This window comes from Perognathus longimembris, chromosome 9, assembly GCF_023159225.1.
Source record: "Perognathus longimembris pacificus isolate PPM17 chromosome 9, ASM2315922v1, whole genome shotgun sequence".
NCBI classification, from domain to species: Eukaryota; Metazoa; Chordata; class Mammalia; order Rodentia; family Heteromyidae; genus Perognathus; species Perognathus longimembris.
Genome location: NC_063169.1, coordinates 67495592 through 67520299, shown reverse-complemented (window position 1 = coordinate 67520299; position 24708 = coordinate 67495592). Strand labels below are relative to the sequence as shown.

General features: G+C 48.6%; 1 protein-coding gene across 2 annotated transcripts in view; it reads right to left on the bottom strand.

Annotated features, from left to right (window-relative positions):
• Positions 1-24708, bottom strand: part of Tmem181 (transmembrane protein 181) — a 40852-nt gene that overhangs the window by 6884 nt on the left and 9260 nt on the right. The window contains exons 3-17 of one of the 2 annotated variants that reach the window (XM_048354380.1): positions 23529-23584; positions 21322-21408; positions 19641-19772; positions 18393-18503; positions 11446-11526; positions 9611-9710; positions 8982-9112; positions 8682-8773; positions 7300-7357; positions 6108-6210; positions 5735-5786; positions 5221-5303; positions 3229-3318; positions 2248-2314; positions 1792-1887 (exon numbers count right to left, since the gene is read on the bottom strand). In XM_048354380.1, the coding sequence (XP_048210337.1) occupies positions 1809-1887; positions 2248-2314; positions 3229-3318; positions 5221-5303; positions 5735-5786; positions 6108-6210; positions 7300-7357; positions 8682-8773; positions 8982-9112; positions 9611-9710; positions 11446-11526; positions 18393-18503; positions 19641-19772; positions 21322-21408; positions 23529-23584 (1322 nt within the window). In that variant the 3' untranslated portion in view covers positions 1792-1808. Of the gene's footprint in view, positions 1-1402; positions 1888-2247; positions 2315-3228; positions 3319-5220; positions 5304-5734; positions 5787-6107; positions 6211-7299; positions 7358-8681; positions 8774-8981; positions 9113-9610; positions 9711-11445; positions 11527-18392; positions 18504-19640; positions 19773-21321; positions 21409-23528; positions 23585-24708 lie in introns of those variants that run through there. The other variant, XM_048354379.1, reaches the window with a different exon arrangement.

Genomic DNA, 24708 nt, shown 5'->3' with positions numbered 1-24708 from the left:
CTTAAGTACTTTCATTGAAATATTTTTGTTTCCGACAAAAAAATACTCCTATACTTTTCATTTCATTGGTGCCATAAAGAATCAAAGTATAAAGACTCTAGTGATCAGTTTATGAGTATATTATTCGGGACAGACAGGTGTTCAAAAGTTCTAGTCTATGGCTAATGCCCCACCTATCTTACACTTAGTGATAAATAACAGCATCTGAATCATAGGCAACTCTTTCATGATGATTAAAACATATAAACTATATTACATATTAGAATGTTTTTCAGCACAAGCCAGTCTTTATCAGTGTATACATAAAACTACGTTGGAGTAGTCTTATTAGAAGTTGAAAATTTTGGTAACAAAACCTTTTTCAATATCTCAATGTCGCTGAGTGCATGAAATCAGTCATCACAGCATTGCAAATGTAAAATTCATGTAAACTTGAGTTACCCTTGCAGTCTCCTGGTTTTCATCCAGTCGCTCGTATGTACAGGGTTTCTAAGCGAATGGAATGGAATCCATACTGAAGCCCGCTGTAAGTCATGGTGACTCCCGAAGCATCGCTGGGTCTCGGTGGGTACCAGGCGAGGGGCGGGACCAGCAGCTCTAAGGAGTCGTCCGAGCACTGGTGCGGAGATGAGGAGGCCGCAGGCACTGCCTGAAAGTGGGACCGCCTCACCGAGATGGCAGCAGAGAGGAGGACGGGCTACCACACGTTAACCGGCAGGGCTGCAGGCGGCTGGGCGCAGAGGACGCATCCACCCGGACGCCGTCCACAACGCTGGCGGAGGAACGGGGCTCGGAGCAATGCGTCTGGCTCACCCGACCACGGCGGGGCGTGCCAGCAACGGGGAGTGACCCCCCACGAGCTACCTGGACCTCCGGCAAGGTTTCCCTCACTTTACACGCCTTACTTTCTCTTCAAATAGTTCCCAAATCTGAAACTGAAAACCTTTTTGGCTACAAAGGCATCCATCATAGAGCAGTCTTTGGGGGGGCTTCCGTGGGGCTCCTGTTAAGCCGAGTTGAGGACCTACTACTGACTGAGGCGAGGCACACGGACGCCCGGACAGCACCACGGCTCGAGGCCTCTCCAGGGCTGGCAATGGACAAAGCCGCCTTTCTGCCTCGCCAGCTCCCCACCCCTCGGAACTCGCAGCCCCCGCTTCCGCTCCGGTGCTGGGGGCAGGCTGGCTCCAGAGGCCTGCTCGCCAGCCCTGGACAGCCCTGGGGGGACGCCACCCGGCCACAGACACGCTGCCTGCAGGGCCGCCGCAGGGAAGGGAGGGGTGCAAGGGAGAATTTTTTTTTTTATGCCAGTCCTGGGGCTTGAACTCCGGGCCTGGGCACTGTCTCTGAGCTTCTTTTGCTCAAAGCTAGTGCTCTGCCACTTGTATCACAGTGGCACTTCCAGCCTTTTCTGTTTATGTGGTGCTGGGGACTTGAACCCGGGGCTTCGCGCATGCTGGGCAAGCACTCTACCACTGAGCCATGTTCCCAGCCAGGAGAACTTTTTAAAAAGAAAATACATAATTCTTTCTCCTAAAAATAAAGGTACCTTCTCACCATTAAAAACATTCTGTCATTTGACATCTTTGTAAAGCGGATTTGGCCTCTTCTCTCCTCAGGTAATGCGGCCACCCTGATGATGTTTCTTGGCTCCACACTGAAATCTGCTCTCAGTTTTGGTTTTTCTTTTAACAATATGTAAACAAATAAGGAACAGGAAACCTTTGCTTACGAGAAACGAGTGGACATAGGCAGGTAGCAGGCCAGGCCGCGCCCCCGGCCTCCAGACCGCTGCCCAAGGCCAGGGCTCAGTCGCTGTCAGACTCCTCCTTGTACTTGGCCCGAATGGCCTGGCCGTTCTGCAGGGGCATTTCTTCACAGTCGCTCCTGTGGTGATGAGATGGCGCTGGCGACTCCTTCCCACGCCCCACCCTCCCAGCTCCCCGGGAGGCCCACCCCGCCCATTCCCAAGACGTCAGCCCAGGGAGAACCACGGCATCCTGCACGACAGAGTACCACTACACCTAGCCACTACACGCCATAGGTGATCTGCACAACCAAGTATCACTACCTGGTCACTACGTGCTGCTGGTGTTCTGCACACTAGAGTACCACCACATCTAGGCCTGAACCATGGGAAAGTGAATGCTGTGGAACTCCAGGGCGTCCCTGCACCCAGCCCAGAGAATGGTCTTTACAGAACATGGTCTTCCAGCGGGCCACAGTGCTCCTGGGGACATGACTTACCCATAGATCACTTCGTCGTCAGAGTCATTCAGCATAGAAAATGCAGGATTATCCTTCAGCTGGGACTCTGAAAACCAACAGAGAAGCCTTTCTAACGTTGTGAGCCCATGCAGAATCCCACAAACTATGTGTTTGTCTGTATGCACCTGAAAGGGCCGCCTCCTGCATCGACTGTCTCAGTTGTGACCTGGGCCACTGTGCACGACTGTAGGAACGAGCAGGGAGCCACAGCCAAGTCCCCAGAGCAACAAGGCAGAAACAGAGCCCCCAGAGGTCCAGCTCACCCCGTTTTTCCCTCTCTATAATGGGGTTGTGCCTTTGTCATAGGCCAAAGGTGCGCAGAAAAGGAAGGCTGAGGCACTGTTTCCTGTCAGACACACTTTGCCCCCCTCAATCCCATTCCCCTTGTGAGCCTCTTGTTTTGGAGGGGCTGTTTTTACAGTGTGAGCTCCCCTTTGCATGGCTATGACATTTTTTTTTTTTTTTTTTTTTGGCCAGTCCTGGGCCTTGGACTCAGGGCCTGAGCACTGTCCCTGGCTTCTTCCCGCTAAGGCTAGCACTCTGCCACTTGAGCCACAGCGCCGCTTCTGGCCGTTTTCTGTATATGTGGTGCTGGGGAATCGAACCTAGGGCCTCGTGTATCTGAGGCAGGCACTCTTGCCACTAGGCTATATCCCCAGCCCCGGCTATGACATTTTACTTCATAGGGCTGGCAGGCACAGAGCTTGTGGCAGGACCCACTAACCAACTAAGCTTGGTTAGCATGTGCTGCGATGCATGGCACAATGCATGACACGATGTAGCGCTGCGGTGCTGTAAGGTTCCCCGGTCTTGGATTAACTCTCTGGTATCTCTGTGCCCCAAGAGAAGCCACTGAAAGCACAGTGCCCAGCATCTGTGGAGAACCCGCCAGTGGGCTCTGAACCAACAGGCTTCTGTTTCAGCTGCCTGGCCAGCAACCTGGAGCCCAGGGTGACTTACCATACAGCGCATTCTTTGATGGAGAATACACAAAGGCCAAAGTGTAGAGATAAAAGTTCAGCAGGCCATAGAACGACAAGAACTCAGCTGGTGATGCCAGTCAAGGGAGGAATGAGGGTTCTGACACATCGGCTGGTGCCTCTGCCTCCCCCCAACCACCAGCAGCCCTTTCGAGTGCTAGCCCAGACTGGCAAGGATCCAAACCCTGGACACAGGATGCCAGGGTTCAAGCTCACTGCCTGAGGCCACAGTAACCTTTCCGGCTCACAGGGAGTAACAGGTGACTTGTGACCTTTCCTCCCAGGGGGAAGTGGCAGACTTCACCGCACAGCAAAGGGAGCTAGGGGCGGGAGGCTCACGAGTTAGAGGACAGCATGGGCTACACAGGGAGACCCTGTCTCAAAAAACAAAACAAAACAAAACAAAAAAATAAACAACAATGACAAAAAAAAAAACCTGAAATAAGCTCAAAGCAGTCCTAATCTCTGGATTGCAAACATCTGTGAGGATCTGACAAAAAAAAAAAAAAAAGCTTGGTATGCAATTCAGCCACAAAAACTGAGAAATTGTGCATGAGTTCTGAGGACACAGAGGCTCCAAATTCAAGATTAACTCCCCAGGCAGGCAGGCCCACGCGAGGAGCGTGGGAGGAGCAGGCGGCTGACCCACACCACCAGGATGGAGGCCGGCCCTTCTAACATCCACAGACCAGACAACGCCCGGGCGCATTCGGTGACGCTAAGATGGCCGCTACCCACAATTCACAATAGCCAAAATATGGAAACAACCCAGATGCCCCTCCACAGACGAATGGATCCAAAAAATATGGTACCTATACACAATGGAATACTACATAGCGATTAGGAATGGTGAAATATTGTTATTCGCAGGGAAATGGTCAGAACTCGAACAAATAATGTTGAGCGAGACAAGCCTAGAACACAGAAAACAAAGGGGCATGATCTCCCTGATATATGACTGTTAAGAAAGGGAGACGGAGAGACAGTAGAGACCAGGTCTGTGAAACCAAAAACTGCTTGTCAAATAGTATTTCCCACAGGATTGGGGCAGCGGCCCAACAGTATGTAACTAAAACCAAACAATTACTCAACACATAAAGGTCAAAAATTGACCTCTCAGTGGAATACAATATAGCTCAAAAGCTATGTATGTACGTTCATATAAGACTATTGTCGACATATTGTCTAATGTCGACATTACATTTAAAGCCCTAGGCGAATTTTCTTGGGCTTGGCCACGTGGCTACTGTATATGTTCTTGATACATTGTATATTGTATATATGTCTACCTAACCTAGAGAAGGGAAAGAAAAACAGGGCGTAAGATATCACAAGAAATGTACACACTGCCCTACTATGTAACTGTACCCTTTTTGCACAACACCTTGTCAAAAAAATTTGTGTTCAATTAATAAATAAATTAAAAAAAAAAAAAGATGGCCGCTGCCAGGAGAGGGCACACGGACCAGCCTGTGGGCTCCTCGGTGCTCTGCTGGGTGGGAGAGGGCACACGGACCAGCCCATGGGCTCCTTGGTGCTCTGCTGGGTGGGAGAGGGCACACGGACCAGCCCGTGGGCTCCTTGGTGCTCTGCTGGGAAGCCGCAGCTCCAGACAGACCCCAGGTCACTCAGCCGCACAGTCCTGCCCCACTGAAGGAGCAGCGCTACAGGGGTGACAGCTCAGGGCACGGCAGTCCTGTCTGGCTCCAGGCTGTGCCACAGTGTGACTACTCCCACAGTGCTCTCCAGCTTCCTGCCCGCCGAGGGGCACACAGAGCCGACCCTTCCCAGAGCTGACCTAAGGCCAGAAGCAAGGGCGACAGTCACCACTCAGCACAGACTGGGCGATGAGGCCCCAAGGCCAATGGAGCCTAGGTCATGAGGCACAGACCTGTCTCCTGCAGCATCTAAACCTAAGGTGCTAGCACCACCCGCAGGCGCCCCAAGGCCCTGCCGCTGGTGAGAAGGATATAGTTCTGGTAGTGAGTGGACAGTTCTGCTACAAAGTTGTCTTCTAAAACTTGTGCTCCAAACCTCAAGTAGAGGATGACGATGCTGGAAATAGAGAGGACAGAGAGGGCTATAAAAGCAGACAGCGGCATTCGCGTCACCTCACTTGTAGTCACTCTGTCACTGCCTAGTCGAGTCACTCGTATTTCTGCACTGAGATTTTGACACAAAACCCCTGCCTCAACTCCCACTGCAGTACTCCACACGGAGGGGCGGGCCGGGGAGCCGGCATGCCGCCTGGCACGCCTTCATTCTCTGGTTGCACACGGCACGTTGCACCGTGAGGCAGGCAAGGGCTCTGCACACACAAGCCCCGTCCTCTCCGCACACGGCACACTCAGCTGCCCCATCTTTGGGCTCAGGCACTGTGATGGGAGGAATGGGGCCAAAGTACCCTGAAGTGGCTCCACAAGAGCGACTGGACACTCAGGGCAGTGACAGGGCAGTGCAGCGTGGTTCTGGAAATATAATCTTACCTAATGACAAGCACTACAAAGGTCAACGCGGTCAAAAACTTTAACCTGAGATCTGAAAGGAAAAACAAAAAAAGTACCTCTGTGAGCAAGTGTCCTTCTCACCTCAGACCCTGAGAACCAAAGCAAGCCCTCCCTCACTCAGGACTCCCAGCCTCTGCCTGACCCCAGGGAAATGCCCGGCTCAGATGGGAGCTTAGCCTGACCAAGGAAGAGGGTGCAGTCCCAGAAGGTCCCAGGCCGTGTTCACTGCTGGCTTCCACACAAAGGCTCCCTCTCGAGGACCAGGCACCATGGGGCCTCCTGTGGCTCCTCTGGAGAGCCCTTGCTTGGGAGAATGCAGTCTCCACCCCTGGAGCGCCTGCAGAGCACTCACCCACGTAAGGCATGTGCCGGAGCTCGGAACACGCCCGCACGATCAGGAACAAGAGGTATAAGATGTACACAGCTGCCACCACCATGAAGAAGACCTTCATGCCCTGGAATCAACATGACGGAGCCTTGTAAGAGCAGGCCTCGAAGTCATCTCCTCCAGTACCCGAGGGGGCCCCCAGTGAGACCAGAAGGGACCCCAGCAGAGTCAGGAGGCCCACCCAAGGGCATTCCCAGCCCAATGGACCACGGGAGTAGGCAGCAATCTTCCTCAGTGGCGTGCCACTGCTGGCTGCCCCAGGGCCTGGGGCTGGGGGTACTCAGCACCTGGGGGTGGCCAAAGCTTTTCTCCCTGGGCTGGGGCCCAGGCTCTGCCCCACCAGTGAAGATGGGGCTTGTGCCTGACAGGTCCCACACAGGACTGGGCTATGCAGTTCTGGGCAAGGCTCAGCTGCCCTGGACCCGGCTCCCATCTGCGAGATGAAGATGTGCTGAGGAGGCCTCGGGTCCACAAGCAGCAATGCCACAGCCTGACGCAGGAAAGCCACCTCAGAGGGCAAAGGCCAGCAGCTCTGGCCAAGGCCAGTCCCCTGCAAGGGTGAGCGCTCTCCTCGCCGGGCCTCCCTCCAGGGGTCCTACTCTGACCCGGCTGGGCTTCCATTCCTCCTCTTCCCTCTTCCTGTACTGGAACCCTTCTCCTTCTCTGGCCAGGCACTTCCACCAGGCAGTCAAGACCTAGGGTATGTGTGTGTGCATGTGTGTGGGGGGGGGGCATGTCCACCAGGCAGTCAAGAGTGTGTGTGTGCATGCATGTGTGTGTGTGTATACTGACTGGTCCTGAGTTTTGGTGCACAAGGCTAACGCTCTACTTCTTGAGTCAAGATTTCACTTCTGGCGCTCTGCTGGTTAATTGGAGAGAAGACTCTCACAGACTTTCCTGCCCAGGCTGACTCTGAACTGCAATCTTCACACCTCAGCCTCTGGAGTAGCTAGGATTACAGGTGGTGTGAGCCACATAGTTTTAAAAGTTTATTTTTCATATTGCTCAAAATTTTTTCCTCAAATTTTCTACCTTTGAACTCTCTCCCAAATAGCCAGTTAGCAAGATCATGCCAAAAGCACAATTTAAGTTACAAAATCCAGTTATTTCATAAAATGGCACCTAAAAAACAATTCTCAGGCTTCACAGTTCTCACCTGAAAATTTCCGGTGTCAACTCGGTACTGGTACATGGGATCATGTAATTCATTAGCTCTTTAAAAAAGATGTTTAAAACAAAATTAGTGACAAGCTTCACATTTTACACTTTGCTCACTCAGCATTTTCACCTTACTAAAGTACTTGCTATCAACAATGAAGGATTTTTAAAAAGCAATCTTATGGAAAAAAACTAGGTTAAGGAAGTCAGGCCAGAGAGACAAAGGATGCATATTTTCCCTTTATGTAGAAGCTAGATTTAGCTTATAAATTCATAAGTAAATACATTAGGTGGTATGTGAGTATATACAAATGTATTAACTGAAACATGGCAGATTCAAGGAAGCACTCGAATAATGTAATTCCTTAGAAAGGCAAAATCAAAGTTTAACAAAATAAAATACCAAAAAATGGGTATTCAAAGGGGGAGGGGTGGGGTCAAGGGGCAAAGCAAGGATGGGGTGGACAAATGAGGGAAGGGAGGGATGGGTAAGAATGTTGAAAGGGGTGACATTAATTAAGATATATAAGATTCATAAACTGCTTTGTTAAATGGCACCTCCACTGTACAACTACTTAAAGACAATAGAAGAAAAAAAGAAGTCCTAAAAAAAGGCAATCATAAATTTCACAGTCAAAAGTGCTCAATACTGCTCTTCCCTATTCCTTACCAGTATGGCAAGAGTTGCAGTGCTTTTTTTCTTATAAAATTCCCTATCACCATTCTTCCTTAAGAGTTGTTGTGTTTTTATTAACTTATATTATTTGTACCATGGGGTGGGGGGGTGATTTCATTGTTAGATCTCCACATGCTTACACTGTGTTCAGAGTTGCTCTGCTGGCACACCTGGGCACTATGAAGTAGATAAATATAACCTTCCATGAGATTCACTTTTGAGCCACCAGGGGGGCAGGGATGGGAGAGGAGGTAGACGAGGGTCAGGTCCTGTCAGCACGGGGGCCACTGTGACAGAGGGGGCATCCAGCCAGAAGGCACTGGGACAGGACAGGAGTTGCCCCAGGAGAAGCCCTCTGGAGGGTCAGGCTGCGACCCGGGCTCTGTGGCAGTGACCGTTCTGACAAGAATAAGCCCTGTTGCTCATGTGAGGAGGCACGGGGAACCAGATCTGCTGAGCAGTCCTGGGCGCCAGCAGAACCTCATCTCTACCGAGGAGAAACGTAAAGCCCACTGGGTGTTCTCACGTGCCATCCTAGACTAGTAGCCACTCAAGCACAACTGACTTCCTCACAGTTCCAGTCATCTGACTGCCCGGGACACAGGCGCTCTCTTTCCTCCTGCGTGAGGCCACACAGAGTCAAGTCTGGTCTGCCCACCGGTCAAGCTTTGTGGGGCTGTTTCACACAGAACAGGATTACTCACGTTTGCCATATTCCCAGGGTAACAGAAGCCAGCCACAAGAGTCCAACAATGAGGAATTTTGGCAAATAGAAAGTCAAACACTTCCTTTCTCCCTGAAAAAAAAAAGTAAGAAATACAGAAAACAGTAATTCTTAGAAAGACTCCCTCGAGTGGAGTCTATGAGACCACAGATTCCAAACCATTCTTACACAGCATGCACTCTGCTGGCCCCGCGGGAGGCGGAGGAAGGCTTCCGGGGCTGCGCTCATTGAGGACTGCCGTCGGCGTGTGGAGCACAAGGCAGGTCTTTCTCTGGCTTACCTGGACACGTATTCCATGGTAGGCGCACAGCCAGAAGAGCAGCAAGGCACACAGAAACACAGACTGGAAGAAATCATCCAGCATCCCTGGGAACCAGCTGTTCACCAGGAAGGAGAGGGGGAAGAAGGGGTCTGGAAGGCAAAGGACAGACACACGCTGAGGGCAGGGCTGGCCAGCACCCCGCACAGAGCCACGCGCTCCTATGCACTGGCAGCTCGCAAAGGAGGGGCAGTGAACCCAATGCCTGCAAGCCACTGTGCAGACCGCCGCAGGGGTCGCAGCAGAGCACTGTCGGCCCTGGGCCATCTGCTCCCATGGGAGGAGGCCGGGGAACTCTAAACATGGAGTTCAGGCGGCAAACGCCTTCTGGAGCAGAGACAGCCATGCCAGCACCTTCTGCCAAGTCCCAGGACTGCTGCGTCTGTCGCTCATCCAAGTTTTAACTATGGAAGCACTGCTGTTTGTTACAGACCCAGGCCTGTGCCATGGCCTGTGCAACACAACGCCCGGGGAGCAGGAGCCTGCCGTAGCCAGCAGGCTCTTCTGGGGCAATCGGGCCAGGCCACCTCGGAGATGCCTGCCAGTTTTAAAGAGGAGAGGGGAAAGTTCCAGAGAAAAGTTGCACCTACCATTGTACAACAGCAGCAGTGGCAGGAGGAGAGACATCCACTTCTGCTCGATGCCCCAGTCTCTCATGGAAAATTTGCGCAGGGAATGTGCAAACAGGCACTGCAAAGTAAACAGGCCCGGCCCCTCACCTCCTGTGCCCCAGTAGGGTCACTGAGTCCCCCATTGGATCTGCTGGGTTAGGTCCTGGCGGAACTAACTACTGAGATCCTGGAAGCTGTCAGGACAACAGGATGAGATGGGTGACCGATGCAGGAGGCCACAGATAAGGTGGGTCCCAGCTGTTCCCACAGGAGCACGAGATGACCGGGGGGGGGGGGGGGGGTGGAAGGACACCCATCCCTCTGCCCCCCCCCCCCCCGGCAGGCTGCTTCTGTCAGGCCTGAGGGCGGATGGCCCTCCTAGAACTCCTAGGGGCACAGGAACATCTGTGGACGCTGCCAGGAGGCCACAGCTCTATGGTCAGCTCTCACAGAGGGGTAGCACCGGCTTCAGAGGACAGGGCTGGGTTCCCTGAGGAACAGTGACGAGACAAGGCTTGTGCCAATAGTCAAAAGCTGAGTTTACTCTCAGGTCCCTCCCTGGAAAAGATATGGGGATCCTGGAAGGGCCCCTGCTGAAGCTGCATTCAAACTCTGTACAATGTGCCACGTTCAAGCCTGAAATTTGAGGGCCTAAACATGGCACATCGTGTTTTTCTATACTCCAACACAAACCAATGGTTTTCTATACAACCTGGTTTCCCAGCTTACTGTCCACTTTCCCTAGTCCAGAATCTGGGCAGGGCTCAGGCCCAGTTCCCTCTGTTCGGACTGCCTGAGGGTCCACACGTGCCAGACCTTGGGCCCCAAAACAGAGCAGGAAAACCCCAGGTAGTAGATAGTCCTCAGGAAACAATGAGGACTTCCCACAGACGAACCGTGAATGCCAGCAGCCCCTTAACCAGTATGGTTCCTAGGGGAACTCGGGGAGTCTCTGGGGCTCCAGGCTCCACACAGACCCCCAGCCCAGCCCCTGACCAATTCCGGAGTTGTGTCTTACTTCCAGCCCCATACCTCTCACACGCTCAGCACATGCCACGTTCTCCGCCACTGGGGAGTCTTCCAAGTACCCAGGGTGCCTAGATGGCAGCTACAGGGGCCATCACAGCCAAGAGGGGACACATCTAAATGTCATGCCCTCCCCACCGGCCTCCGGGTGAAGCTCTGGAGAGGGCAGAAGGCCCTTCAGGTGGTCCTCAGACACAGAACACACCACTCTCCCTCGTCTCCAGTTTCGAAATCTCCTTCTCCACAGATAGGCTCTCCTGGGCACCTCTGTCTCTAGGGTCATTCCCTAAATCAAGATGCTTGTGGATGCAATCTTCAGGCCCCAAACCAGCCAAAAGCTTGCATTTCCAAAACCATTTCTCTGTAGCCTATTTCTGAATGGCCCAAAGTCAGAGAGGTTCCTAAACATAAAAAAATCCAAGAGAGTGCTGTTCTGAGTGCTGTCCTGATCCAGAGCAGGTCCCTCAGGTAGGGCAGAATCCCTTACACACAGGTGAAATGGAGTTTTCATTGCATCACGGTGACATTTTATTTAAAAGACAGTGATCTGCCACACTACTCCTTATTGAAGGATAGTGTACTACTTTTTAAACCACAGCATCTCTGTACACGCGGACTGCTTAGGGAAATAGGGTGGACCACTGGGCAGCATGTCTCAGTGTCCGGGACAGACCTCCATGACACTAGCAACTACACACACACACACACACACACACACACACACACACACACACGAGCTCTGCCCTGACTTGCCCTTGGGTACAGTGTGCCAGGCCCAGAGTACTCACAGTGACGATGAAGGTGAGCACCACAAACACAAAGCGGAACCAAATCTCCAGTTTAGAAAACGTAGGGTTATAGGTCTTCCACTGAAACGACAAGTGGGAGGATGATGAGAAGACGTGCAGCTCAAAGGCCGTCACCAGACGTCTGGGAACAGTCCTGACTCGATGTGAGGCCACAGTAGCTCGAAAGGCTGCCCCGTGTACTGGCTCATGTGCTGTCAAACTCTACCACAGTACTTTTATGGAAGCGGGGCACCAGGGGCTCATGCTTGTAATTCTGGCTGTTCAGGAGGCTGAGATCTGAACAATCAAAAGTCTGAAGCCAATCTGAGTAGAAAAGTCCTCTAGACTCTGGCTCCCAAATAATAAGCAAAATGTAGGGCCAGAAATATAACTCAAGTGGTAGAGCGCCAGGCCTAGCAAGTATGCACAAGGACCTGAGGTCAAGTCTTGATGCTGTCAAAATAAATAAATAAAGCAACATAGACGTACTACCAATAACTGAAAATAGGGTTTTTTTTTTGTTTTTTGTTTTTTTTGCCAGTCTTGGGGCTTGAATTCAGGGCCTGAGCACTGTCCCTGGCTTCTTTTTGCTCAAGGCTAGCACTCTACTACTTGAGCCACAGTGCCTCTTCTGTTTTTTTTCTGTGTATGTGGTGCTGAGAAAATTGAACCCAGGGTTTCATGCATTCTAGTCAAGCACTCTACCGCTAAGCCACATTCCTAGCACTGAAAATAGTTTTTAAATGGTGAATTTGACACAGTTAAATTATTCTATAGTTATAACACAGGTATTTGTATTTTAAGTCTCATTTCAAAAGCCATCCTTTTCATTCTCTTCATTAGTAAAAAGCTCACTTCTCAATGTGCATGTGTGTATGTTTATAGAACATTGTGCCAATTAATTCTGTATAATGCAACTCCTGGCTACCTTTTTCCAAAGCTGACAGCATATCTAAACTTCTAAAAATTCACATATGTGTAGGTGTATATGCATATATATGCCAACAATAGCAGTACACTATGCACTAATAGCAGCATCAGTTCTTCCAGGGACTGAAGCCATGAGTGCAAAGTTATAAAGCAAGTAAGAGACATTTTACTTTCACTGAATGTTGTTTTGGCATGGGCCTTGCTAACTTTGGCCCTGGACTTGTGATCCGCCTGCCTCTCAGCCTCCTACTTTAAGTAGCTGGAATCACAGATACATACAACCATGCCCAGCAAAGTAAATACGTTCTATAACGTGCCTAAGTATAAGTTACATTTTTTTAAAGTAACATATATATGAATTTGAAGCCACAGAGGTAATTTACAGTTTAGTGGTCAACTGCAGTGATTGAGTGGATCCTGGTTTCTATCACAGGCTGAGGCTGCAGGCGCCACCTTCTGGCAGCAGGGCAGAAGGCATGCAGCCCTTCAATCCTAGTCAGAGGCAAATTCATAACCAGACCCCAGCACGGGATATTCCACTGGGTTACTGTACCCCATCATTCTGAGGCACTGAATTGAAATAATTCATGTAGAGTAAAATAGAGTGTGGTCCCAAAACATACATCCATCAACATCAAGAAGAGTCTAAGACACTGGACTGAGAAGAGGCGGGGTGGGCACAAATCTCTGGCTGCTGAGAAACAAAGACCGAGTCACAGAGACCTAAGCAGAGGGGAAGGGCCAGTCTCAGTGGTGGATACACAGCAGGCCAGTGCTGGACAAGAGGCGCTATGGACAACAGCCCAACAAGTGCCAAGGCCACCCCTCACATCTACATCCGAATACCAACCCGGACATAGCGCATGTCCCCCAGCACAGGGAACAACCCCCCGCAGGACTAGCTGCCAGCACATGTGGAGCCAGCAATGGTGCCAGTTCCCAAGAAAGAGCAAACTCAAAATGCACATGCTCTTGCCTAAATGGCAGAAAGTCAAAGTCATGATGCTACTTGGGCTCCACTCAGCAGTTTAACAGCAAGGCCTAAAAAGATCAAGTCATTTTGCAGTTATAAACAACATCCCAGGGCTGGGAATAAGGCCTAGGGGTAGAGTGCTCGTATACACGAAGCCCTGGGTTGATTCCTCAGCACCACATATATAGAATAGGCCAGAAGTGGCGCTGTGGCTCAAGTGGCAGAGTGCTAGCCTTGAGCAAAAAGAAGACAGGGACAGTGCTCAGGCCCTGAGTCCAAGCCCCAGGACTGGCAAAATAATAATAATAATAATAATAATAATAATTTGAAAATAATAATAATCCTAGAACAAAGCCCAGGACACATATAAGAAGCTGGGGTGGTGAGAAGCAGGCACAAGTGCCATCCTGGAATTCAGGAGGTAAGAGGGTTGTCAGTTTGCAGTCAGCCTGGGCTATAGAGCAACATCTTGCTTTAAAAAAAAAAAAAGAAAAAGACTTGTGGAAACACAAGGTCTAGCAATCAACCATCAATGGCTTCACTGAATAAAAAAAATGCCAGACATTAATAAAATTTTTAAAGTTAAGAAAAATGGTTCTCACCTATAATCCTGGCTACTCAGGAGGCTGAGATCTGAGATCACACTTTGAAGCCAGCCCAGGCAAGAAACTCTGTAAGACTCTTACTTCCAATTAATCACCAAAAACAAAATAAAGGGCGGGGGGGGAGCTATGCTCAAGTGGCAGAGCAAGGGACCATCCCCAGTCCCTCAGTTCAAGCCCCAGTACTGGCATTCAAAAAAAAACAGAGAGAGGGGCTGGGAATATGGCCTAGTGGCAAGAGTGTTTGCCTTGTATACATGAAGCCTTGGATTCAATTCCCCAGCACCACATATGTAGAAAATGGCCAGAAGTAGTGCTGTGGCTCAAGTGGCAGAGTGCTAGCCTTGAGCAAAGAGAAGCCAGGGACAGTGCTCAGGCCCTGAGTCCAGTGCTCAGGCCCTGAGTCCAAGCCCCAGGACTGGCTAAATAAATAACAGAGAGAGAGAGAGAGAGAGAGAGAGAGAGAGAGAGAGAGAGAGAGAGAGAGAGAGAGAAGACTAGTGGGCCCGTGGAAAAGGACACAGAGATGCCAGCGAGTTTACTGCTGTGCGGCGCAGCACGAGCAGTGGATTAGACACACTGGTGACTGTGAAGACATGGGTGGAGCCTGCCAAGGACAGAGAGGAGGACAAGGAGGATAGGCAGAGCCTCGGGATGCAGTGGGACACCTCGAGAGGCCTTGCAAATGTGTTCAGAGTCCCTGAATTTGAGGGGAGGGGAAGAGGACAGAAAAATATATTTAAAGAAATTGTGGTCAGATTTTTTTTTCCTAAAATTTGATGAAAAACTATAAACTCACAAACCCAGGAAGCTCAATGAACTCCAAGCACAAAGAACATAGAGAAGCACACAAATCAAATCCGTCAAAAAAGTAAACAAGGGGGCTGGGAATATGGCCTAGTGGCAAGAGTGCTTGTCTCATATACATGAAGCCCTGGGTTCAATTCCCCAGCACCACATATATAGAAAACAGCCAGAAGTGGTGCTGTGGCTCAGGTGACAGAGTGCTGGCCTTGAGCAGGAAGAAGCCAGGGACGGTGCTCAGGCCCTGAGTCCAAGGCCCAGGACTGGCCAAAAAAAAAAAAAAAAGAAAGAAGAAAAAAGTAAACAAGGGAAATGTTAAAAGAAGGTGTGGTGAGAGAACAGTAGTTCAGAGGGCAAAGACAGAGACAAAGATCAGGAAGATAGATTTTTTTTCCCTCTTGTCAGAAAAACGCAAAGCCAGAAGGCAGTGGTCAGCATTTAAGTACTGTGAGTTAACACCATGATGCCACTCTTGGGAGATGGAAAAGCTTGACAGATTGGAAAGCCGGACCCTGCTGATTATGTATGGCCCACAGTACTACTGGTGGGGATGTAGGTCATGATGTAAACTTCCAGCTGCCTTACCTCGCACCTAGCCCACCCTGGGACTAATGCTGGCCCAAGACAAATGAGAACTATGTCCACACAAAGATCCATACACAAAGGTCCACAGGGCTTCTATTTAAAAACCCCAAACAGGAAACAACCAAATGCCCATCATAGACAAATGAATACCAAAAGTACTAGACCCACATGGTGGAATATTACTCGGGAACAAAAAAGAAATAAACTATGGATACAGCCAATGTTAGCAATCAGCCTCAAAAGAATTACACTGAGGGGCTGGGGATATGGCCTAGTGGCAAGAGTGCTTGCCCTCGTATACATGAGGCCCTAGGTTCGATTCCCCAGCACCACATATACAGAAAATGGCCAGAAGTGGCACTGTGGCTCAAGTGGAAGAGTGCTAGCCTTGAGCAAGAAGAAGCCAGGGACAGTGCTCAGGCCCTGAGTCCAAGCCCCAGGACTGGCCAAAAAAAAAAAAAAAAAAAAAAAGAATTACACTGAAAGAATCTCAATATATTGAACAAGTATATTATTGTATTACTTCATTAGTTTAGGTTCTAAAAGAATGCAAACAAATCTGCAACAATGTAGTGCAGTGGTGGCCTGGGATGAGGAGGGACAGGAGGAAGTGGAGAAAAGATGTCCAGGAGTGACAGGTGGTACGCTCCACATCTTGATTATGAGACCAATTTCCCAGCTCTGACATGTCATATGAGATGAGTCACATCTTATATTTTTAAATATGTGTTCAGAATACGTCAATAAAGTTGCCAAGGTAATTTACAAAGGGGTTAGCAGGAAGTGACGACTGGACAGGCGAATTTTGAAGTCCGAATCTCAGGTCCAAACCCCAGTTCCCCCAATCCCTTAATCTCCCTAAGTCACAGTTTCTCTCCACAAAGTGGGGATGCTGTTACCAACTTCACAGAATTACAATGATGTCTGTATGACACACAGCAAAAGTTATCACAGTAACTAGTAAAAGGCAAACATTTGGTAAATGAGCAAGTCTAAAATGTAACTATTATGGTTGCTATTATGGTTAGGTTTGTATTTCGTGACAGGACTGTGTCCTTCAGATGATCACAGTGACATGGGGGGCGGGGGAAGATGGGAGGCCAGGAGTGTCTATCTCAATGACTCAATGAGAAGAGCAGGAAACACAGGAGACAGATGCGGTAGTGTGACTGTAAGCCCGGGAGGGGGCAGTGCTGAGGCAAGTGCAACACTCATAGCAAATGCCAGGTACACGTCTTGGCAGACGAGCCCTACTCTAGGCCACAACCTGGACGAGAAGGAGGGGACCAGGAACGTGGACTGTTTTAACCTCACCCAGTCCAGGTCATGGCTGAGAGAGAAAAAGGGAGAAGATGAGGCATGCGGAGCTGTGTCACTCAGGCTTGTCCCAGAGGGGGCACTTCATTAGGGGCAAATGCCCAGGAGCTAAGGAAGACCACAGCTGTGGTGTGAAGAAACGGCAGGCAGAGATCAGGTGATGCGCACGGTGTCAGAGCAGTGCTGCACGGCATGACCAAGGCAGCAGCAGCCCCCATCCCAACCTCACTCCCCTCCCCCACCAATCACAGCTCAAAAATATCACATGGAAACTTCCAGCAACAAACAACTCAGAAGTGTTTTAGTTCACAAACTATTCTCACATTGTCCTGCTCTGTCCTGCCCGGGGTGTAAAACATCCCTTCACCCAGAGAGTCTGCACTATTATACATGTGTGTGTATATACACATCATTTACCATATACATATATGTACATAGATATATAAACATACCATATATACCATGCTATAGATATACCATATACTATATGGTATGCTAAATAACATACGCATGTGAAACAACCCAAACACCTGACACTGGTGAGTGGATAAACCAAATGTGACTTGTCCATCAATGAAATAGCATTCAACAAAATAAACAGATAAGGCTGGGAATATGGCCTAGTGGCAAGTGTGCTTGCCTAGCATGCATGAAGCCCTGGGTTCGATTCCTCAGTACCACATACACAGAAAAGGCTGGAAGTGGTGTTGTGGCTCAAGAGGTAGAGTGTTAGCCTTGAGCAAAAAGAAGCTCAGGGACAGTGCTCAGGCCCTGAGTCCAAGCCCCAGGACTAGCAAATAAATAAATAAATAAATTTTAAAAAATAAACAGATAAAGAATGGTGTGCTAATGCCATCAACAAGCTGGACAGACCTTGCAAAGGTCATGTTAAGTGAAAACAGCCAGTCACTAAAGACCACACATTATAAAATTCCATTTCCATGAAGTGTCCAGAACAGGTAAGTCCAGAGACGCAGAATGCAGATGGTGACGGCCAGGGACTGTGAGGAAGAAAGTGGGAAGGACGGTTGACAGGGTTCTTCTGAGAGATGACTGCTCTGAATTAAGGCTGTGGTGCTGGCTACACAATGGTGAATACACTAGAAGTCACTGAACCATACAGGTTAGCAGGCAGGTTTCATCACAATGACTATCTAAGTAAGTGAAGCACTTTTAAGTATCTATTATTAATTTCATTACTCTGAGATATGGCCTAGCGGCAAGAGTGCTTGCCTCATATACATGAGGCCCTGGGTTCGATTCCTCAGCACCACATATACAGAAAATGGCCAGAAATGGCACTGTGGCTCAAGTGGCAGAGTGCTAGCCTTGAGCAAAAAGGAAGCCAGGGACAGTGCTCAGGCCCTGAGTCCAAGCTCCAGGACTGGCCAAAAAAAAAAAAAAAAAAGATAAGGAAATTGAGGCTCAACAAAGTCAGACCAATAGAAACTGATGGAGCCAGGACCTGTGGGACCCAAGTCACTCCGCCAGTTGTACTGGCTCAGAAGGAGCAGAAGGAACAGGGGACAGGTTTCAAGTAGGCATGGGATTGCTCTATTTTAAATCTCGGAGCACCTAAGAGTTCTCCCATTTCTATGCTGCCTTCTACACTTTTCTTAGTTGTGCATACTGAGGAAATTGTGGTTTTGCTGTGCCAAATAACCTTGCTAAAGGCCGTGATATGTTTCCATCACTCAACAAAGGAGCCATGAGATGGGGCACAGGCTGGTACTTACCGTAAAGTTCAACTCCTTGATGGGGAGCTTCAGGTGCTCGAGCCCCACAGACACCGTGTACTGCGTGTAATTCAAGTAGCCGAGGTGAGCCACAATAATCTCTGTGCATTTCTGCAAACACAAGGAAGAGCCATGTCTTCTTCAAAGCAAGACAGAAGACCCTCCCACACGTAAGAGACACATTTGGACAATGGCAGCAGAACTTGTCATCTCCAGGGAGCTTGCCAAAAGTCCAGAAGAATCAGATGCCAGCCAAAAGGTTCCTAGAAAGTACCAACTGGGTATTTCTGGAACCATAATGCATGACTTAACGTAATTAGGCTTGTCCTGCTTTGGATGACTGAAAATGATACAGCACCTACCTAAAAAACAAAGACAGCCAGGTAACAACACAGACCTGCCATTTCTGCAAACACAGGACCGCACACAACAACTACAGGTTACAACACAGAGGACTGGACGGTGCAGCCTGACTTGTCCTTCTGGGTCCATCGTTACAGCTGTCATAACTATACCCCCAGTGGGACCACACTTTATCTGTGCTTAGTCACGATTCCCTATGCAGAACCCCTCCCCCCCAGCATCAAAACTGAGCGGCCTCAAGGGCATCACAGGATGCAAATGCTCAAAGGTGTGCTGGAGGTCACGTTTGGCTCCGTAGAGTGGAAAGCCTATCATCCCCCATCTCCTCTATGTGGCTGTCCTCTTCAGAAGTGGTAAGAATGAGCAACAGGTAAAGATCTGGTCCAGCCCTGCCTCTGAGGCCAACAGGCCCTGAATGTCACTCTGTCACCCAAGCAGGCGTGCGACGTACTTCCTGGTGCCACAACAATCAAGCTGCTGCCCCTAGAATTTCTGTGCCTTTCTGGGTGGCACCTGCTCTTATTGTGGCTCTGAACAGAACAATCAGCCCTACAGTTAGTTGATCAGAAGGTCCTCAAGACAGGAAGAAAGTGGACTTGGCTCCATGATTGGAGGAAGGATGAGGGCCTGCTTCCCCTAGTGCTGTTCACCTAAGGGACAGGAAGGAAAGCAGGGGGAGTGTTGCAGGGCCTAAAGGGGTGTGAAGGACCCAAGTCTCAGACATGATCCTCGGATCCCAGCCTCCTGAGAAGCTAGGATTATAAGTGTAAGCCTGACCATTTTTCTTGAAGGCTCTACCTTTCTGAAGGACCCTGCTTCCTATGATGGAGAAGCAGAGTGTGCAGATACACAATGACAGTGTTTGTCACTGGTTAAAACACTTACCTTTCCTGCACTGCAGGTGAGGGTCCTTGTCCGGTTGTGAACCTTGTTATGAATGTATGGTGTGGTCCCATCTTGAGCCACACCATCGAGTTTCACAGTCATGGGAAAGCTGGTCTGAATGGAAGTTTCTATGAAAGAAAAATTCGGGGTCAGAGACCACGCCAGGTGCCTCCTAGGGGCTGAGCCTAGCCTTGGAGGCAGGAGCACCCCAGCCACGCGCCTCTGAGCCATTTCACTTCCCCAGGCTGGAAAAGCCCCCATTTTCTAACAGGAAGCTTCTCCAGCAGAGCCTATGCCCACTTCACTGGTGGAAACCTACATTTCAGAGTTATTCGTTTCATTTTGCAAACAGAAATAAGCATTTTGTGACTAATGAGATTCTATTTTTAAATATCCCACATAATTTTTATTAAATTTTATGTCAAAACACAAATAATTTCTAGTTCTTGATTATAATTTATTTTTCTAATTATATTCTAATTATAAATGAAGAGAACAAAAATATAAAGATGGCACTAAACGCAATCCTACAGGTAAATGTAATTAACATTTTTGTTTCTATTGTTCCAGACCAGTTTTTAAGCACATAAACATACGGTGATATAGTATTTATTTTTGGCAGTATGGGGATTTGAACTCAGGGCCTTGACAGTACCTACCAAGCACTCTACCACTTGAACCATGGGGTGTGTGTGTGTGTGTTGACCAGGTGTGTGCGTGTGTGCGTGCGTGCGTGCGTGCGTGCGTGCGTGTGTGTGTGTGTGTGTGTGTGTTGACCAGGGCTTGTGGAATTTAGGTACCTTGAACTTTATTTTTTTGCCAGTCCTGGGCCTTGAACTCTGGGCCCAGGCACTGTCCCTCAGCTCCTTTTTTCAGTTACCATTCTACCACTTGAGCTATAGCACCACTTCTAACTTTTTATGTGATTAACTGGAGATAAGAGTCCCTGCCTGGTCTGGCTTTAGAGAGCATTCCTTGGATCTCAGCCTCCTGAGTAGCTAGGCAGCCTTGAACTCTTAAGCCTTTTCAGATCAAGGCTGGTGTTCTACCACCACTTCTAGCTTTTTGGTGGTTAAGGACATAAAGAATCTCACAGACTTTTCTGTTCAGGCTGGCTTGAAATCAAGATCCTCAGATCTCAGCCTCCTGAGCAGCTAGGATTACAGGCATGAGCCTCAGGCACTCAGAAACATAGTGTGGCTTTTTAAATGTATTTTTTGCCTAGGCTGGCCTTGGACCTCTACCTGATGAGTGGTTGAAATTACAGGGAAAATGGTGCCACTTTACATGACTAGAAGCTAATCATGATTCTTTGGACATTAGGGCAGGGTTTCACAGCCCTGTACCATTGGTGATCTGGGCTGGGGAAGTCCTTGTTGAGGCCCTCCTCCTGTGTTCTGTAAGATGTTTTGTGGCACCCCTTGCTGTTACTTGTAAATGCCAGTCATACTCCCTCATCCTAGTGACAAGCCTGTGTCCCTGAGGAGTAGAAGGCTGCTTCAGGGTATCAGCATACAACCCTCTCCAGCTCCGTAGCTCAGGTGGCCATACCTGCAAGAGGTGCTCCTGCACGCTGTCTATTAGAGCAATGGGCTTCCCTCTACACTTAGCTTTTTTAAGTCCCTCTTAAATATGACAGCTTACACCAGAAAAATCATCCCAAAATGCCAGGCTGCTTACCTGATTGTTCCAACTCAATCACACACGTCAGCCACAGCTGCTGATTATATGTAGACAAAGGATTTGAACGGATTTGAACTGGCTCTAGCTAAAAAAGGGGGAAAGAAATCCATAATCCGTGTGACCTTTTTATTGAGTCTACCAAATAGCTCATAACTCATCTTTCTTCTTTCCTTTTTAGTAGTTCAATGTGAATGTACGGCCTCTCTCCCTCTTTTGCTCTGCTTGATTGCTCACCTGGTGTCTGCCACTTGAGCCATGACACCAATTCAGAAAGGGAACTTAGCAGACTTTTCTGCCATAAACCACAATCCCCTAGATCTTAGCCTTTTTTTTTACTTTTTACTTTTTTAAATTAAATTTTTATTGTCAAACTGAGGTACAGAGAGGTTACAGTTTCATACATTAGGCATTGGATACATTTCTTGTACTGTTTGTTACCTCCTCCCTCATTCCCCCCTCCCCTCCCCTCCCTCTTTCCCTTTCCCCCCCATGAGTTGTTCAGTTCATTTACACCAAACAGTTTTGCAAGTATTGCTTTTGTAGTAGTTTGTCTTTTTTTGATCTTAGCCTCTTGAGTAGCTAGGATTACAGGCATAAGCCACAGGTGTCTAGCTCCAAATACCTCATCTTAACATATAAAATTTACACTTAGCAAAAGAGATTTTAGTATTGGTTCTGAAACAGAAGCATGAGCACTATTCTTTCCAGAAGAAAGGGCCAACTTCCAGCTGCAATTCATTTCTATCTGTCCAAACTTTCAGCAGGCCACCGCCACCACTTTGGATGATATACCTACTGAAGTGCCAAGAAAAACTCATCTTCAAGAAGGAAAAGGAAAGAGCAGAATGATGATGAGATGTGACATAACAGAGGACATAAAGACACTTCCATATTCAAGGACAGTGTGTCCCAATACTTCTTTAGCCCCAGTAGGCTAGACCCCGTTGACATTTTTTACTTAGGGCTTTATTAGTCTTAAAGTCCCTGGAGAGGAAAAAGTGGAGGACTATGCTGCCAATGAGTCTTCGACCTTGTCTTCCGAAAAATATCCTATTGGTGTCTCCTAGCAATGGAGCGGTGAGAGCTGTTTATGGCAACCATCTGCAGTTGCAGTGAAAAGCACTACCTTTGATTTCGCATTTGCATGCTCTGCCAGGGACCGCACACTTCCTAAAAAGCCACAGGAGGAATGAAATCTTCCAGAGAATAGGATACAGTCTCTCTGAAGGGAAGATGGTGTCTTGGAAGCAAGTCAGTTCAGTGGAACAACTGCTGCTTTCACTGTTCAACAGAGCCATTTACACAGAAATGATAGACCAACTACTGTGGAGAAAAGCCATATTGCACATGTCCAATTCAGACCACCAGCCCAAAGGTAAAGATAAAGGACCGCTAAGAAAACGTGAAGGACAGCCAAACAGAGGGCCTTTCAAACTAGCAGCAGCAAGGGCTGGGGGCTGGCCCCAGTGGGACAGGCCTGCCCTGCCTGAGGGCACAGCTAGGGTACCACCAGAAACAGTAAGAAAAGGGTGCATGTTACAGGGCATGTTTCTTCTTGTGTCCTTTTGGGGCAGTGGGGAGCAGAGAGAAGGGGTCTGGGGCAGACAGGCTGCACGCTAGGATGCTGAGTTGCGATAGCTGTACTCTGAACATGGACAAGGAGTATGTCGGACACATAGGTCAGTCCTCTGGGTTCTGGGTTGTATTTATTTACTACAGAAACCAAAAGTCTGCAGCTAGAAGGCCCTCCATTTCCTCTAAAGATGGTGGAGAACCAGGCACATTTAAAAAAGAGAAAAGAAAAAAAAAGAGAAGAGATTTTTCATTTAAACGGAGATCATGAGAAGAATACCAACAATCAATAAACAGAGTATTGCAAGTAGAAGCCTGACACAGAGAACAAGTCCAAACTTGGATAAATATGGGAAGAAAGGGTTAGATACCTAAATAATTATTGTTACAACTTGTCATCTACTAGAACTTCTGCATGTGAGGAGCCAGGATGAATTAATCCTCCTTTAGAGTTAGGCTGGGTCTCCCTAGGAAGTGACACCTTAGAAAAGATAAGAACAGCTGCCGGCTGAGAGCCTCCAGCAGAGGAGCAAGCCCAGTCTGCCTCCCAGACCTTCTAAACAGGCCCACCTCTGTGACTCTGAAGTTCCTTCTGATAATGCCACACCAGCTGCCATTTATACCCAGCCTTACCTTTTTGCTATTGTTTTGTGAAAAATTAGCTGCAGAAGTCTGAATCACTTTGGGTCCTAAAGTACGCAAAGGAGAGAAGGGGAAAGTGGGTTACAACTCTAGTCATAACTCATTTTTTTCCAAATGCCAATAAAAACTCATGCATTCTACAGAGATTATCTTATTTATTACCTGGCCTTTCTTTAAAGAGTGTATATATGTAGGCAAAACACACAAACACAGAGTATTCACTCCTACTGTGCATCACAACTTCCTGACATAGGTCAAGGTAGAATCTTTTTTTTTTTTTTTTGGCCAGTCCTGGGCCTTGGACTCAGGGCCTGAGCACTGTCCCTGGCTTCTTTTTGCTCAAGGCTAGCATTCTACCACCTGAGCCACAGCACCACTTCTGGCCGTTTTCTATATATGTGGTGCTGGGAAATCGAACCCAGGGCTTCATTTATGTAAGCCAGGCGCTCTTGCCACTAGGCCATATTCCCAGCCCCTCAAGGTAGAATCTTACACACATAGGTACACATATGCACACATGTACACACACACACACACACACACACACACACACAGAGCTGGGATTCCCACAGGAAACTTCTAATACTTTCAGTGAGGGCTCTCTATAGTGTATGGGGGACATTTCTGTACAGATAGTCCTACATATTTTGGAAAGTGTAAAGCTAGGTATGGTGGTGCAGGCTGGACTTGGGAGGCTGAGGCAGGAGGATTCCAAGTTCGAGCTCCATTCACTGCATCAAGATTTTCACATGGCCTATCTCCCCTCCTATAGCACACGGACTTGATGGAAATGTTTGCATGAGTGGACATGATGTAATCCCTGCACTAGGGAGGTAGAGATAGGAGGATCACAAACTCAAGGCCAGCTTGAGCTCGATATTAAGTTCTAGACCAGCCTGAACTACACAGAAGGATCAAGTCTTAAAAAACAACAAGCCAGGTGCCAGTGGTTCACGTCTATAATCCTAGCTATTCAGAAGGTAGAGATCTGAGGACTGCAGTTCAAAGCTAGCCTGGGCAGGAAAGTTCATGAGACTCTTATCTCCAATTAACCACCAAATAACTGGAAGTGGCTCTGTGGTTAAAAGTGGTAGAGCACTACCCTTGAGCTAAAAAAGTTCAGGGATAGAGCCCAGGCCCCTAAATCCAAGCCCTGTGACAAAAAAAAAAA